The 17,581-nt window shown below is 41.3% G+C and overlaps 2 protein-coding genes across 3 annotated transcripts in view; one reads left to right on the top strand and one right to left on the bottom strand.

Moving 5' to 3' along the window:
• MCPH1 (microcephalin 1) overlaps positions 1-17,581 on the top strand; it is a 102,442-nt gene that overhangs the window by 29,230 nt on the left and 55,631 nt on the right. For both annotated transcript variants that reach the window (XM_033142992.1, XM_033142993.1), the window contains one exon: positions 77-154. In XM_033142992.1, coding sequence (XP_032998883.1) covers positions 77-154 — 78 coding nt within the window. The remainder of the gene's footprint in view (positions 1-76; positions 155-17,581) is intronic.
• Positions 602-17,581, bottom strand: part of ANGPT2 (angiopoietin 2) — a 42,659-nt gene continuing 25,679 nt past the window's right edge. Inside the window, exons 4-9 of the mRNA XM_033142994.1 lie at positions 14,463-14,695; positions 11,983-12,113; positions 8,154-8,255; positions 7,217-7,383; positions 3,582-3,712; positions 602-1,516 (exon numbers count right to left, since the gene is read on the bottom strand). Of these exons, the coding sequence (XP_032998885.1) occupies positions 1,356-1,516; positions 3,582-3,712; positions 7,217-7,383; positions 8,154-8,255; positions 11,983-12,113; positions 14,463-14,695 (925 nt within the window). The 3' untranslated portion in view covers positions 602-1,355. The remainder of the gene's footprint in view (positions 1,517-3,581; positions 3,713-7,216; positions 7,384-8,153; positions 8,256-11,982; positions 12,114-14,462; positions 14,696-17,581) is intronic.

Below are 17,581 nucleotides of genomic sequence, written 5' to 3'. Positions count from 1 at the left end.
TTACGTATTCATAGGGACTACTCTTCAGTTTCTGAATACAACTAATTATAGTAATTATAGTTTGATCACTTTGTAGGTGTTGTGGTCACTTGAATATGGCCACTGGATGTCTGAAGAACCCTATGAGCTCTCTGTTGATTTCCCTGCAGCCCCAGTAAGTAATACATTATTTACTTTTTTACTTTTTCAAAAATAAATCAATTTTTATCTTGGAATATGGATCAACAACAGAAGTGTGTTCACAATATATCCAGTCAAATGGTGACAATTCCCCCCCCCCCCTTTACCTTCTCTTGACGAAGGCCTGTTAGTTCGGGAATATTCAAACTTTCAAGTCATGTAACATTTCTAATGAAACCTCCCCATTCACCAGACATGGGGCTGACACCATCCCTTGTGGTGTGATTCCTGAGTGGAAATGTTGTGAAAAGGCTTTTGACACGTGGGTGGGGGCAACCCTCCTGTCAATCATCTTATGTCAGAATGTCAGCTTTCACCTGGGGGGCTGTTCCCAATACTCCTTCTTTAATCCGTACTTAATTCTCAGAGAAAGCAGAAACAGTTTGCTGTTGTTTAAATGCATCCAAAATACCAAGAAATGTCCAACTACTGGGTGTTATTTAAACATAAAGGAACTAGGAAAGAAGAAAAGTGCAATTTTCCTACAAAATATATTTAACCACACAATATGTGTTGCAGGGCTATTCTGACTTTTAAAATACTGATGGAAATATCTGATATATTAAAAGGGGGAAATAGTTGTCTATTATTATATACTTGGTACTAGATGTAAAGCATAGAAATATTTTTTACAAATCCTTATTAAATATACTAGTATGTGCTACCAAATATCCCCAAATATGTGATTACTAATGGCAGGAATCAGACTACAGGAAGTAATTACAAAACAATGCGCTTATGTACATAATTACAACCATGGCGCGAGATAGGAATACAATAAAGATGACCAAATGAGTGTCCCTTGTTTTAAGGTAGTCGTTAAAGTTCAGTAAAAGGGCATAAAGAATCACTTCAGAAGCTTAGGTAATTTCTGTTTATGATCTAGATGTATTTCACAGTTCCAGTTATGCACAAACACCTTAAGCTGGTTGGGAGTCCTTTTATTGTTCTCTTTTGCCAAATCATTATTGCATCAGATACCTCTTCTTGCTTGACATTTAATTGCGATGAAATTCAGTGGCTGTTGAAAACAAGCTGATTCCCGAAGGATATATGTGCACGTTATCCAGGCAGGGAAAAAACCAGTTAAGCTGCATCTGTGGTCTTAAAATATTTGTCAAATATAGTATTTTGAAGTTATTTCAATAGGCACTTCATACAAAGAGCAAATGTTTTTAGAAATCTGCTGGTCGGATCATCATAGTTGTGGCCTTGAGAGAGTAGCCTGCGCCTTTCCAGTAGTACCATTTAATTCCTTTAAATTTGTTTGTGTTCTGTCGCAATGGATAGTACAGACCATTCAGATTGGAAGGACCACATGCATCAAACCACCATCCTGTTTAAAATAAAAATGAAAATGAAAGGGAGTCTGGAAAAAAATAATAAATGCATTGCTTTCAAGTTGTTTATACAAATTCTCAGATTTTTTTTATAAATCTTCAAATAATCACACGTATACAACATAGTAGAATACATGTATATGTGTATATGTTGTATACACATATACAACATATTAGATTTGCATCTTAATGATAGTCTACATAAACCACCTGACACCAGCTGCTCTAGCTACTCTCATTCTAAGTAAGCTGAACAGGAAATGCTTTATATCAAAGACATATATCTTAGTGCACAAGTTCAGCATGATGTAGCCATCTTGGCACTCATCCTGAGAGCCTTGTGCTGGATCAAGTTCTTCAACACACTGGATCAAATATGATCACCCCCTTTTAATTCTCTGCTCAATCAATCAACTTTAAAAGACTCACAAACACAAAAATCCCCGGACCTATTAGCAGGTTTCTTCTCTAGGGGTACCTTTCTTGTAAACACTGTTGTTATACATATTGATCCCAAACCACAGGGAATTATTTCAGGCACCCCAAAATCCCAAAGCTTGCTTTTGCAAGAAAACCACAGCAGCTATCCTTTCTTATGTGGAAAGTATTCATCCCTTCAGAGGAGGCTGCCATGCCTGCAAAAAAAATCCGCTTCTGGGCAACAGAATTCCCTTTGTTGCCATTCTCTATGTTTTATAGTTCCTAGATATATCTACAAATGGTGAGTTTAAAAAATGAGCTGTTCTAGTGGCGCTAGTTACTTTTGCTGGGCCTGCACAGTTATTTCTAATTGTTATTACTATGCGTAATAGCTGTTGCTGCTGTGTTTACAAAGTGAAGTTCCTGTGGTAGGAACATAAGAACAGCTCTGCTGGATCAGACCAAAGGCCTATCCAGCTCAATATCCTGTTTCCCACAGTGGCCAACCACTTGCCTATGGGAATCCCACAAGCAGGATATGAGCTTTCCTATTGCTATGCCCCAGCAAATGGCATTCAGAAGCATTTGCCTCTGATCCTGGAGGTATTGGGAGGAATCCAGGAGTTCAAAAATGCTTAAAGCCCAGTAAGTCCCTGCATAGAGTTAACTGCAGCTGCACCAAGCACGCTGGAACAAAACACCAAACTATAGTTTAGAGTTAGGAGAACTAGCCTAGCCTCCCCCAAGCTCATGCACTCTGCTCCCTTCCCCGCAGCCACAAGGAAGAGGTTTTTTACTATTAGTATTAACTGCAGCCGGTCCACATCAGGCAAGACTGCACAAACTGTGGGCAATATTAACTATGGTTTGTGGAAACAAGCCAATCCATAGTTTATTAGGCTGTCTGGTTTTTGCTAACTGTAGTTAAGAATAACCACAATTTAGTGTTCAAATGACACCTAAAATGGAAGCAGTACCTTTTTTTTTAATCTCCTCCTTGCAGAAAGACAAGATAGGAAGAGGAACATGTGAGCCCGGTGAGACTAGGTATAGTCTTGTAATGATAAACCATGGTTTAGCATTTAGTCCAAATGCAGCCATTATCTAATTCTATGTTGCATCCCGAGGTCCTATTTAGCTATAGGTCACCGTACTTTGTACTCAGGTTTCGTCAGTTAACACTGTCATACTATTATTGTGACATTACACCGGTTCAAAAGGAGGGAAGAAAGTTCATGATTTGACTGTTTGCCATTCCCATATTCTCTTCACTTCCTCTGTCTGTCTGCATATCTGACTTGGACAAGCTACATTGCAGATTGCACCCTTGCAGTCCTAGTGGTTGTACCGCAGTATCGCAGGTATTTTGCTGCTGGGATGCAATCCCAGAACTCACTGTTGTTCTTTTGAGCACAGCCCTGACAACTGTGTCCACTTTTTGGTTAATCAGTTGCATGCTATTTATTCAAAAGTGAGCATCAAAATGGAAAAAAGTGGAAGCCGTCAAATTGCTATATTTCGGGGGTTTTCATGGTTTTGCCCAGATTCCATGGCAAAAATCTACTTTTATGGCTCGATTCAGCGCCAGTAGAAATAGGAAGAGTCTGAAAATAGGAAGTGAGCAGAAAATGCTACTCTTACCTCCTGTTAGCATTTGTGAGCATTTGCAGATGCATTTGTCATTGTCTGCATCCTTTGTGCTAAAACCATTTCCTGGTTGGCTTATGCTGCTTATTTTCCCTGCTGTCCCCGTAACTCCTTTAAGGTGGATCCTGTAGAAAAGCAAAATGGGAAACAAACGAATACATGCTGAAGCCATTGTGGTGGTGAAGTCTGTGCTGGAAAGGAAGCGTTTTCCAAGAAGTATCCTGTTCTGTTCTCCTGTTAATGATCTACTATGTGTCTTTTGCACACAGTATGCCAGGAACTTCTTGTCAACAAAATGTGTTGTTCTGGAAGAGAAATAGCCTTGTTTGCTCCTGAACTGTTGTACTAGATTAGCAAAAACAACAAAGAGGTTTGAATAGATATTAACTGTGACTGAAGGGAATGACAGTCCAGTGCCTTCTGGAGGGACCGCAGGTTCTCTGCTCCCAATCTAAAGCCAAAGAAAGTGTTTTTTCCCTCTTCAAAATATGGTTTTTGTATGCAAATTCACATTGATGGAATTGCTTGACCTATTAAAAGCCATACACTTCTTCAGTTGGGATATAACACAAGTGCTCTGGTGTTTTGGCACAGAAAGTATTCTTCCTTGCAGATCCAAGTTGGAATTAGAAAGCTTACAATTTATATCCCTGCAAGAAGTGGTCTTATTTTTCAAAAGTTCTCAGCCCCCCACTGCTTCTCTTAAGATTCTGAAAGAAAAAGACTTTTCAAGCCAATTGCTATATAACAGTTGAAATATGTCTATTTTTTATGCTAGCATTTATAAACATTTAAGACGTTATTCAGAAAGGAGTCTGATCTCTCTCAGGAGCAGTACAGAGAACCCGAAGGGGATGTATCCAAAGCTTGATAATTCAGTCTCATTGCCCTGATGAAGTGAAGGCCTTTCACATTTTTCTGTTGGTCATTTGAAAATGTCTGTGAGTGGAAGCCAGCAAAAGGCTACAGATATATAGCGTGGGAACATCGCCTCAGATTCAGCACTGAGCATTCAGATGACACATCTGAAGCCATTTTCTGGCAACCGTTCCACCTGTGCATTTGAAAACATTAAATGTCTGACAAAGCCAGATCTAGCAAATGCTTCCTGTATCATCATGGTTTATAAGGACAATACACTGAGCTTTAGAATCTCTATGCACAACATACAATGACTGATGCTTGAACAACAGCAGTTAGTGAGGTCCAGATCAAGTCTCTCCATCTCCCAGTCGAAATTTACACATTTTCTTTTGGTGAAAGTGTGCACAGCTGAAATCACTAGACATTTTAACTCCTGGTGGTACATGCAGCCTTTTTCAGGCTATATCTGTGCATGGATCATGTTCAGTGGATGGCTAGGGAAGACTGTCATTGCTAGTTTATATTGGATTCCCTCAGCAGCTGCCATTTTATTTAATCTGTATCAGTGTTTATTTTGGCTTTTTCTCAGCTGCTTTGCATTTCAGAGTTTTCAAAATGATAAGCAGAAACTGCTTTCAAGTGGTGTTGCTATATAGCTTCACCGTCAGGTTGACTATCAAAATAATCTATGTTTCGTAAGTGAAACATGTTTTCAAACACTACGTTTTGTGGCTCAAAAACTTGGTTGCATTTCAAAAGGACCTATATTTGCAGACGGCTATCTTGTTCTGTAGAAATTGTTTTTTAATAATGTAAATGGGCAAGGGCAATGACCCATTTTGCAAAAGTTACCTTTATAAAGATTATATTGCCTTGATTTAAAAAAAAATATCACTGCTGTAGAGCCTAACTATTTTCAGATGGGGAAATATTTATGTTGGAGTCAGAATGATATTTTGCTTCCTAATGAAGAAGAAACGAAATCTTTCTTTAGGATGTTGCTGTGACCCACAGAATGCTTAAGTGGGCTGTACCTAAGTCAAAACTAATGTCCTTGCTAGTAAATCTTTCTTTGTACTTCGTTTTTTAATATAAGCAGAACTCTGCACAGTCTTGTCTGTCCAGCCCAGCAGCCTGTTCTCAGTGTGCCCAGTCAGACGCCCTTGGGAAGCCTACATGCAAAGGCATAAGCACAACTGCACTCTTCACAATTGTGCTGGCCAGCAACTGGCATTCAGAGGACATAGACATCATATCTAATAGCCACTCATAGCCTTACACCACAAATTTGTTGCTGGAACACCTCTTGGGTTGGGGCAACTGGATAATACGTTTTAAACGGTTCAAATTTTGCTTCCTCTGTTTAGTTTTTGTTGGGTTGGTGTTTGTTAAATGTTTAGTTGGTGTTGGCAGTGACTTTAATTTGGGCACCACTGTAAACTGTTTATTGTTGTTGTTTTTAGTTTGTTTTGATTTATTGGTTTGTTTGTTGCTCATATAGGATATTTTGTTTTTTAATGTTTTATGTTTTGTTGTGTTTTTATATGTGTTGTAAGCCACCCAGAGTGGCTGGGGAAACCCAGTCAGATGGGAGGGATATAAATTAAATTAAATTAAATTATTATTATTATTATTATTATTAGTGGCCATCACTACATATGGATGCAAACTCCATTGTTTAACTATACTTTCTTTTGTCTGTCCTGGTTCTTCCACCATTCAAGCTCCATTGGATGACCTCAGGTTCTAGTTTTATAAGAGGGAAAACCCCATGCTATCCAATTTCTCCACACTTAATAATCTATCATGTTCCCCTTTTACTCTTCCTTTTTTTCTTAAAACAAAAAGGGCCAAATGTTGTAACCTTTCCTCATAGAGGAGTCTCCCTGGCACCTTGGTCATGTTGGTTCCCCTTTCCTGATCCTTTTCCAGGATCAGGAAAGCGAGTCAGTGTGGTGTAGTGATTAAGAGCGGTAGACTCGTAATCTGGTGAACCAGGTTCGCGTCTCCGCTCCTCCACATGCAGCTGCTGGGTGACCTTGGGCTAGTCACACTTCTCTGAAGTCTCTCAGCCCCACTCACCTCACAGAGTGTTTGTTGTGGGGGAGGAAGGGAAAGGAGAATGTTAGCTGCTTTGAGACTCCTTCGAGTAGTGTTAAAGCGGGATATCAAATCCAAACTCTTCTTCTTCCAACTCCAAAACATTCCTTTTGAGGTGCAGGAAATATTATAGAATGGTATGTATGTACAATAAATTACCATGAACTTGTTCATTGACTGTCAGAGCTAGTAAGGCAATGGAAAAGATCCTATGGTGATCTGTACTCAGTGACTGGTGCCCAAACAAAGTGTATCTTTTTCCCAAACTGGGAAGGCTTTGAGTTTAAGTGGAGGAATGGAGAACTGCTTGACGCTTCCTCCTGCCCATTTCTCCATTCAAAATGCCCCCTCAGCAGGTGATTTTCCACCCACAGGGGGAAAGGCATGCTTCTATCTTCAAAACAGTAAAAAGGAGCTTAGGGTTGCAATCCTATACATGCATACTGGGGAGTAATTTCTGTTGAACTCAACAGGGCTTACATCGGAAAGGCCATGTGTATAGGATTCTGCTGCATATTGCATTTAACCATTTCCCAGGAGAAACCATTATCTTTCAAGTCAATATATTGTTTCCTTGTAAGATGGTTATAACATTTAAAAAAAAACAAAATAGTAATTAAGTTTATAGACAAGCAAAGGTCTAGCTCTTTTCAGCGTTGACTTACCTGTATTTTAGTTCTTCGTTTGCAAGATAGAAATGTTCATATAACGAATATGCCTCATTTGCTTCCCAGTCCTTCAACTGTATTCTAAGAACATACTGCTTCTGATTGGTTAGTTGGGAAACTAACTCATTGCCCAGCCAGTACTCCCCAGAAGGATTCCCAAATCCCTGTAATCCAAATTGGACATTTTAACTATTTTAGTTTTGTTTGACTCTGAAGTCAGCAGGTCATGCCATTTAAAAAAAAAATGTTATGGTTGTCAATCTGTCATCACATACAACATTTCAAAATGCCAGAATTTCTGGGTCTTTCTATTTTTTTGAGAAGTAGATTTCAACAAACAAACTTAGGGGTCTGGAAACAAAATGGAACTTTGTGCTTGCTAACTGTGGGGCAAAATGCCAGTGGAAATATCCATTAATTTTGTAAAAAAAAAACCACCATAAATTAAACATCACTGTGTTAATAGCCAATGTGTGAGCTAAAAATTCCTTTTTAAAACACAGATGCCTCTCATGCCGTTAAGGTAAGGCGGGTAAGATTGCTCCAGTTTCACCCGAAGAAAACAGGTAATTAGATAGATCTAATAGTGTTCTTGAAGCGACTAGCATGAGTTTGGCCAAACTGCGATAGGCAGTGAAAGATAGGCATGCCTGGCGTGCTCTGGTCTATGGGGTCACGAAGAGTCGGACACAACTGAATGACTGAACAAGGAACAAAGCTTTATAATTCATGTTAGACATCCAGAGTTTAGTTACTGGGCCTATGGTTTGCCTGTAGAAGACCCTAGTTTCATCCTCCTGCCTTCTCTGGTTAAAAGGAACTTAGGTCCAGAGCTATGAAAGATCTTATAACCTCCAATTGTGTGGGCAACCTCAGTTATAATCAAAGCTATTCAGAAATCAAATTGTTCAAGATTATGGCAATTGTGCCTTACCGCTTTGTACTCCGCCCACGTCCGGTCAAAGTCAACTTTGCCATCTGAGCGTCGCTGAATAATCGTCCAACCTCCTCCGTTGGTCTCCATATCACAGTATGTCTGTCAGTACATACAAACATTGAAATTACTCACATTTCATTTGATTCATTCTATCTGATGGAAATTCTGGCAAAAAAAAAGCATTACTGTAAATGGGAGGACGGAATAGGAAGACACTTACTCGCTCACTTCCATAGCATTTTTGTTGTTGTTGTATTAATAGCTTTTACTCCAACTTTTACTCCAAAGAGCTCAAGGTGGCGCATGCATGGTTCTTCCCCCTCATCCTTTAATCCTCACAACCACCCTGTGAGGTAGGCTAGGCTGAGAGTCTGTGGCTGGCCTAAGGTCCCCAGTGAACTGCTATAACTAAAACGACCTGTTTGCTATGAAAATGTTGTTACCTTAATCCAGGAAGATAGATAACAAGTATGAACTCTAGGATGCTGTGGAGAGAGAAAAACTGCCCTGAGCATGCAGGGGACAAGTCCAAAGTGCTCCTGCACTAGTTGTACACTCCCTGACGTATCAATTGTTCATTTGGAAGTTGAAAGGGAATTGTTGCTTTCTTCTTGCCGCCATTATTTTCCTTATTGTTCTCCATTATAGCCCTTAAAACTGCCTATGCTAACCATCTAGTCCAGGCATAGGCAAACTCGGCCCTCCAGATGTTTTGAGACTACAAATCCCATCATCCCTGACCACTGGTCCTGTTAGCTAGGGATGAGGGGAGTTGTAGTCTGAAAACATCTGGAGGGCTGAGTTTGCCTATGCCTGATCTAGTCTGATGCGGAGGTTTCATGAAACTTAGAGATTCATGAATTCACAGAGGCCTCTCTAACAGATAGGAAAAGGAAACTTGTTGCTGCACTACAGTTCCTATCCTACCTGTCCATTAGCTTTGTTGGCTGAGGCTGATGGGAGTTGACATCCCAACGTCTGTAGGGCTGCAGATTGTGTTGCAAGGAAACCATATTCCTGAAATGGTTAAAATGTTAGCTAAAGTCTCCTTCCATCAGATCCTGCATCTTGCTGCCAATTTTGGTTTCCAAAACACTTCTGGGTTGTTGTTGTTTTTGCTTTTGAATGCCTTTCTTTGTTGCTCTAGGGGAGACCTACATAAAGCTGAAAACTAAGGAGCATTATTAATGGACAGAAGCCCATATAATTAAGGACTAGGTAGGTAGATCGTGGTAGATGGAATGCATCCCCGTCAAAAAAAAATGCATGACTAATTCTAGTTCAGGAGGTTATTTACTATGGCTCTTCAGTTTCCTCAACAGGTTTCAACGTTTCAGCTACTAAAAGGTGTAATTTATTATTTAAAAGGGCAAGGGTTTTCCAAATGGGTGTTGCACTGAAAGAGTAAACAACCATAAGAGTCACAAAATCATTGAAGTGCACAAACAGCAGCCCTCCCTGGCACCAAGCAAAGAGTTTTTGAAACTTCTGCTGCTTGTGGTGTGGCATGATGGTGTGAGGTGTGTGTGTGTGTGTGTGTGTGTGTGTGTTTTGAGGGGGGTGTCCCACTAACCTGCCTCAAGTTGTTGTTCAGTTGCATGTAGGAGGTGAATATAATATGGCCCTCTTAAATTATTATTGTTTCTTAAGAAAGGGGGAAAATGAGATCACGTCTAACAACAGTACAGTGGTTTTTTGCCTTGTCAGTTTTAAGCATGTCAGTTTTACACTGTGCTTTCCAATGAAAGCTTGCAGGGGGGGAAACAAGCCTAGTAAAATACATTGTGCAGCAGTGTTTATAAGTCTCTTGAGAATTTAGAGTCAACATCGAGAGGAAAAAGATCAAAACAGAGTAAACGCCGAGAGGAAAAAGATCAAAACACAAACAGCCAGAGTCTAACAAATGAAAGGCAATTCTGTGTCACCACTCACAAAGTAAGTAAAATAACATCAATAACCTCTGAAATAAATGGCAGTTTGAGATAATAATTTGGACATCTATCCCAGCCTACAAAAAATGTCACCCATATTTTCTCTATTGGTGTAATGGTAGCAATTCTGCAGCTTCCATATGCAGTGATATCCACCAGGACTGCTTCTGCAAAACTTCAGTTTTCAAGGGGTGCTATAGGAGGCTCCATGTAACCTGCACTGAAATGAATGAAGGCAGTGCAATAATAGTGTTTGATGGATTGCACTCCTAAGGCTGTGATAATCCATTAAACTTCTTCTGCAAATAAGAGTCAGTATGATGAAGTCTAAACACTATAATCATTGTATTCTATGTAGCAGTTCTGGGAATAAAAATAGCATCATCAATCATGCTGCCTAATTACCGGCCTAACAATGACCCTGGTTTTGGGTGGGTGTTTTTGTTTTTTTTTTTTTTTAAGAGCTCTTTACAGAAACATAGTAAAACAGTGGTATGCAGAAACCTGACGATTACTTGAAATATGTAGAGCTGACATGTTCCACCACAAGCCTGTTGACTGACTTGTCAGATACTGAGAAGGCTATTGAAGTTACTTACAAAACTGAGCAGATATACAAGTGCAGAATATTGAAACTACAGTGCTAAAAGGGGTTTATGTTTGACGCAGTGAGAGGAGAGCCAATGTGGACCAGATGTTTCTAGTATACTGTCCACCCAACTGCTCTACAATCTCCCTGACCGAGCTGGCAGAGGTAGGCTCAGCATTGGGGTTGGAAAACCCTTTCACGGTGCTGTTGAGGGTGGGGGAAGGCATCTATATCCATGCCAAAATGGATGCCTCAAATGGGTCATCTCAGGACTTCATGGCATCCATGATAGCTATGCGGCTTTCTCAATACATCAGTGGTCCAATACATGTAACTGGTCATACCCTCAACCTGGTCTTTGCCACAGAACAGAATGGAAATACTCTGTTGATTGTGTGTGTGTGTGTGTTCATTGTGAATCCATTGTCATTGTCATCATCATCATCATTTTATTATTTGTACCCTGCCCATCTGACTCGGTTGCCCCAGCCATGCTAAGCACCTTCCAACAGATATAAATAATAATAATAAAACATCAAATGTTATGTTTTATGCCTTTGGGTGTCTTCTAAAAGTTGTGTAGTTATCTCCTTGAAATCTGATGGGAAGGCGTTCCACAGGGTGGGCACCACTACCGAGAAGCCCCTCTACCTGGTTCCCTATGACTTCACTTCTCTCAGTGAGGGTACTGCCAGAAGGCCCTCAGACAGACCACTCTCTGGTGAGGTTTGGGCTAAATCTTCAAGTATGTGGGACCCATTGAGTTACCGGTAGTCTGCTTTTGAAGACTGCTGGTATCTGATAGATTCCTGAATGCTCTGTGGGATTTTCCGGCTGACATATCTGGCACTCCTGTCAAGACTCTTGTTTCACTATGGAATGGTGAGGTGCATAAAGCTATTGAGGGAGTATTTCCCCTTCTTATTTTTTCTTAATTTGTTTGTTCCTTAGCTTCTTAGCTTCCTTCGGTGTATGAATGTGGTTGTGTTGGAAATTTGCAGAAGGGGTGGGACCATTAATCTAGCTACTGAAGAACAATTAGATGAGGACAACTATACATCATAGTGGTCAACAAAGTTTGCAACTGGGCAATCTCCTGACTGTTGATCTACATAAGCATGGACTATGGAAAGCACTCTTAGCACTCTTTTGTAAGATTGTACTGCTATTGTCGCATTTTCCTTTTCTAAATTGGAAAGCAGAGTTTCATGATGAGTTTAAAAGTACATAAAACTGATGCAATGGTATTTTAAAAAAATGAACCAGGATCTGGTCCTGCCTAAATTTAATCAAAAGAATGTTGTACCTTTTTCTCATCTCCTGTGTTTGGCACTGTTAATGTGTAGATGCCACTAGTTGTCAGTCCTGCTTTGAATGCTTCAGCACAGTCCTTGAAACTGATGTGTTCTCCTCCAGTCTCCAGAGCATTATTGGATGCTGAAAAGCAAGTACACATATTAAGCATATAATAGAAATGCATTCAAATGGCCATTGTATTTGAAAAACCTCTAAGAAAACGTCTGCAGAGCTGACATTAGCCATGTACTCTCTCCTCTGTCTCATTTGTTTGAAGCCTTTCAGATTGTTTACCTTTTAGATCTGGTTCATAAATTTGGTTTCCTTAAAGTACAAGGTTGCTTCCAGCTTTTTAATTGTTTTTCCACACTCCTCTGATAGTTGACACTTTTAGAAGCGCCCCCCCCCCCCGACATTGGCAAATGTTCAGGATTTTATTTTTTTCCCACATCGGTGCTGAGGCTAACACAGCTTGTTTACTTGTTTGTGCACTAACTTAGGAGATAACATCAGCAGAAACACGCAGAGTTTTGGAAACATGCTTAACAGATTATCTTTAGGCCTTTGAGGACTGTATTGTCCTGTATAGGGCATGGTGGTTTTGCTTAAAGAAGAAGAAGAAAACATTCTGAATTGGTTCTGTGTTTATTATGTTTGCATAACTGTATTTATAATTATTTGTAAATACAAATGGACCTGCAATAAAATATGTGCAGTGAAGAGTGCAGCAGTTCAGCAAGCCATGCCTTATTTCAGTCGTCTCCCTGCCCCAGTTTTCTTCCTTCTTCCAACAACCAGTCAGTATGCTCAGTCCCCATTGGGCTGCTGTGTTTCCTTTTTTCTTCTTTTTTTGTGCTTCTGCAAAATATGCAGTTCATCAGGCATGCCAATACTGTCTTCATGTGTGTGTATAGTACTCTGTTTTGGCTACATTAAATAAACTCCACACTTGGGGAATGAGTTTGCTCACGGCTTTTTTTCAGCTGGAACTCAGTTCCCGCACCTCTCGGGTGGGCGCCATTGCCATTCTAAGAGAACAATGGTGATGTCTGGCACCTCTTTCTAGAAAAATAGCACTGAGTTTGCTATTAATACAGTGGAACCCCGGGTTACGCACATCCCGGGTTGCGGACGTTCAAGTTAAGAATGGCCGCAACCCGGAAGCGTTTACGGTGCGCGTGCAACGTGCGCGCGAGCCCTGGATGCACAAAACGCTTCTGCGCACCTCACGCATGCACAGAAGCACTCAAATCCTGCTACTTCCGGTTTTTCGGGTTTTTTTGTGTGTTCAGGATACGCACACCCACGTTACGCACGCCGACCTGGAACAGATCGCGTGCGTAACCCGGGGTTCCACTGTATACAGAATCATTGTAATTAATGGTGGAGTAAAAGTTTGTTCATATCTTCTCAATTTCTGAGGCAGTTAACGATTAACAGCAAGCAGCATCCCTGTCACATTTTAAGAGTGTTGCTTTCAATTCTGTGCATACGGCTTGGGAAATTTTGTGTAAAGGGTGAGAGCTAAACCTAATCAACCTCAGAGAAACCCCCTGGAATCGCAAAATCGGAGACTGTGAAGTTCTTTAGTTGGCATTAGCTTGGTCCTCTTCATTGCTGGTGTCACACAAGCTGGAAAAGACAGCCTCTGGCACCTCAAAGGGTTAATTTAATTCTGATACAGTGGTACCTCTGGTTACGTACCGTATTTTCCGGCGTATAAGACGACTGGGCGTATAAGACGACCCCCAACTTTTCCAGTTAAAATATAGAGTTTGAGATATACTCAACCGCAGATACTCCACCCGGCGTATAAGACGACCCCCGACTTTTGAGAAGATTTTCCTGGATTAAAAAGTAGTCTTATACGCCAGAATATACAGTACTTAATTCATTCCAGAGGTCCGTTCTTAACCTGAAACTGTTCTTAACCTGAAGCACCACTTTAGCTAATGGGACCTCCCGCTGCCGCTGTGCTGCCAGAGCACGATTTCTGTTCTTATCCTGAAGCAAAGTTCTTAACCTGAAGCATTATTTCTGGGTTAGCGGAGTATGCAACCTGAAGCGTATGTAACCTGAAGTATATGTAACCCGAGGTACCACTGTACTAGAGAGCAACCAGAATTGTCTTTGGCAGAAGTTAGTCCTCTGTGGTCACACTGTCATGGTGCCAGAGGCTTTGGCCTTGTGGGTGACCCGCAGGCTTGTCATTCTCAGAATTACTATGGTATGAGGTTTGACACACACACAGGAAAGTAGGCTAACCAGATCTCACGCTGGTGCCAGGCTCAGAGTATCTTTGGCCCTCGTCATTCCTTTCTTTCTTACCCACATGGATAGGCAACAAACGGGCCTAAGCCTACGGCATGCCTGTTATAATTATACTTTACACTTGGAAAGAATCTGAGGGTCATTGCGGAGGTGGGGGAAGGCTCACCAAAAAGGAAATTGTTTCTCACTGCAGCAATTAGTGTGTTCTATTCCACTTACGGTTTGGTGTAGAAATCATAGAGAACAGGCTCTGCACAGTCTCCCTCAGATCATGTTGCTGTTTTTGCAGGAATGAGTTGTTGGCTGTGGCCGTGGCCAGCTGTTTTTCTAGTTCTTCTATTGTGGAGTTCTGTCTGGACACGAGTGACTGGAGCTTATCTTTCTCATCCCTAATCGACTGTAACTGGGATGTATGCTTGTCTTCTATATCAATAACTTTTTTTTCCAGAAAGCTAACAAATAAGAGGGGGGGAGAAAGCAGTGTTATTGGTTTAGCACTTTTACGGGGCTAAAGTGAAGGGGGGGGGACAAAACTGAGCCAGCTAAGGAACCACAAGTTTCCACTGTAGGTTCTGGTCAGAAGTTACTTGCCATACAAAGTCTAGTGAGACACCCGAGTGCCTGTCCTGTTCCCCAGCTCCTAACGGTGATCAAAAAGTAAAGTCTTTTGCAAGCTTATACCATGGTTATTTGAATGTAGTATCTAATTCCCTGATCTGTTCCTTACAAATAGTAGTGGGTTTTGCAGTGGGATGAGGTTCCCAGTGCCGTGTTTTAGAACAGGGTTTCCCAAACTTGGATATCCAGCTGGTTTTGGACTACAACTCCCTTCATCCCTAGCTAGCAGGACCAATGGCCGGGGATGATGGGAATTGTGGTACAAAAACAGCTGGAACCCTGTGTTAGAAGAAATACATATTCCTTTGCTCAATGGTCTAAATTATATGACATGAATGCACGGTGCGAATTCAGCTCAATATACACAATAGCCTTTTATTTTGGTCAACTCTGCAGCTTTTTATTTTGCTTAATTCTGCAACTTTCACTCTTTTGGATTATCTATTGTGATTCTGACAACATACTGTAAAAGAGAATCGGGATCTGTGCAGGGCGATAAAGGGGTTTGTGTGGAAGGGAGTCACTGGCCATATGCCGTTAGGTTGTCAGTGGTCTCCCCTGCATTGCGGCAAGATGGAGGGCAGGCTCTCTGCTTAAACATATGTTTTCCAGAGCCAGCCCAATCCCCACACAGTTTGGATAACCCTGATGTTCCCCAGGTCCCCAGACGGGGACTGGGAGAGATAAACGCCCAATGCCTAAGCCAAGGTCTCCCTACATCTGAAAGTTTAATAAAGTTGTGGCCAATTTTAATCCCATAACACGTTGTCATGAGTCATTCCTCACGGGGGTCGCCTGGGGTCGGGGGGTCTCCGCCTGGCCACGCAGTGAAATTCGAGGTTCTCACGATGCTGAATTCTGCCATCAATGCCATGTTTGGTTTTGCTGTATATGCATAAATCATGCAGCCCTGCTATATATGCTCTGCCCTGGATATACCATATTCAAATAACTGCTGATCAGCATCAATCACGTGCATTCGAAGCTGTGTTGGATCAGCAGACCAGATTTCATCTTACACTTCTCCTATGTACGCTGAGAAAATCTTTCACAACTTAAGTCCCATAGTATACTTGTTCTGGCAATATTTGCAGCTTTTTCTGCATGTAGCGAAGGACAAGTGTGTTCAAGTGCTATCCCCGCACTTGCCGCAATAAATCACATTGCAATATTGAACCCATATTTTCTTTGCTCCCCTTGAGTAAAGTATCTTGTTTGCATAAAACAAACCTTGGAGGAGTATGCACAAATATAGCAGGGGAGTGAAGACAAATGTGAAAACATGCCCTTTCCCTTCAGCGCTCATGTTTACCAGAAATGAAAAGTCCTTTCAGCATAGGACTTTGACTGAATCATACAGCTTGGCTCATTTTACATTCAACCCCACACTGTACTGTTGCAAGAATAGGATGACAACCCTATGATTCAAAACGTATTTCATCTTCATTTCAGAAAACAATTCCCCTTTCTCTGCAATATAGCTGTTGATACATCAGCATCTCCCTGTGAGGACTGTTAAGCTGAACAGATGGGCTGATTATGCATTTACTATTGAAAAATTGTGTCGGTAGCAGATTACAGTCCAGTTTGGAGAACAGTAAGGTTGATTTCTCTTCCATGTGAGACTGGCCAACTGCAGATCACGCACGAGGCTTATGGAGTAAGCAAAGTTCACAGTTCCCCCTCTTTCCTCCAGCTAGCCTAATGTGATCCCAGCTCAGCAAGAAATGTTAACAGTTCTGTTGGCCAGCTGTCATTCAAAATGTTCTGGGTAAACAAAAAGAGCCTCAGAGTCCTTTGATGTTGTACACTGAGTATGGATGCAAGCAGGGATCATGTCTGGCTCTCAAATAATACAAAAGGAAGCCAAGAGTGGAATCAAATACTTATCTCTTTGGTGGTTTGAAAATCACAGTAACATTTTTGTGGCATCCAGTGCAGCTGGGCCGCCAGATTTTGCCTGGCAATCAAATAAGCTTGCTCATTAGGAATGAAGGGTGAGTTTCCACCTTTTGGTGGGGGAAATAAGCTGGTAAATAAAGGATATTTCAAATCCACCATCTTGTCACACCAGATAGGTTTAGAATATGGCTCTAGCGGAGCTCACACACTATAGCGAAAGACACACAGACAAGAGATGGATTATTTTGTCATCTGATAGCCAGGAACTCATTCCTATTATATTCCTTGGTATGATCAAGTGGCTGAGATGCAACTTGGTACCTATTGCTAAATAAATAAATAATGCTGCCTTCTGAGTGGGAAAGGCAATGGGATGCCTTTAATGAGCTCAAGAGTTGATCGTCATTCCCCAAATTCAAAGGAATTACACATGTAAGCTAGGTTGGCATCCATTGCCACTTGCTTATTATTCTCTTACAGCTCCCATTACCAACCTGGCCCCCCCTGCAGTTGTTTTGGACTGCAACTCCCATCATTTCAGCCAGCAGAATAGTGGAAAGCTAGGGGTGATGGGGCTTGTAGTCCAAAATATATTGATGGCACCAGATTGGTGAAGGCCATCTTTACAGTATTGCTGAAGTGACTAATCTGCGGAACTATTCTCTTTTTCCAAATTGCATATCAGTTTTTGTTATTTGCAGTCACATGTGGGTGGCATTGTGGGTTAAACCACAGAGCCTAGGGCTTGTCAATCAGAAGGTTGGCGGTTCGAATCCCCGCAATGGGGTGAGCTCCCGTTGCTCAGTCCCTGCTCCTGC

This window comes from Lacerta agilis, chromosome 3 (assembly GCF_009819535.1).
Source record: "Lacerta agilis isolate rLacAgi1 chromosome 3, rLacAgi1.pri, whole genome shotgun sequence".
Lineage (NCBI taxonomy): Eukaryota > Metazoa > Chordata > Lepidosauria > Squamata > Lacertidae > Lacerta > Lacerta agilis.
This window is presented reverse-complemented; position numbering and strand designations above follow the sequence as displayed.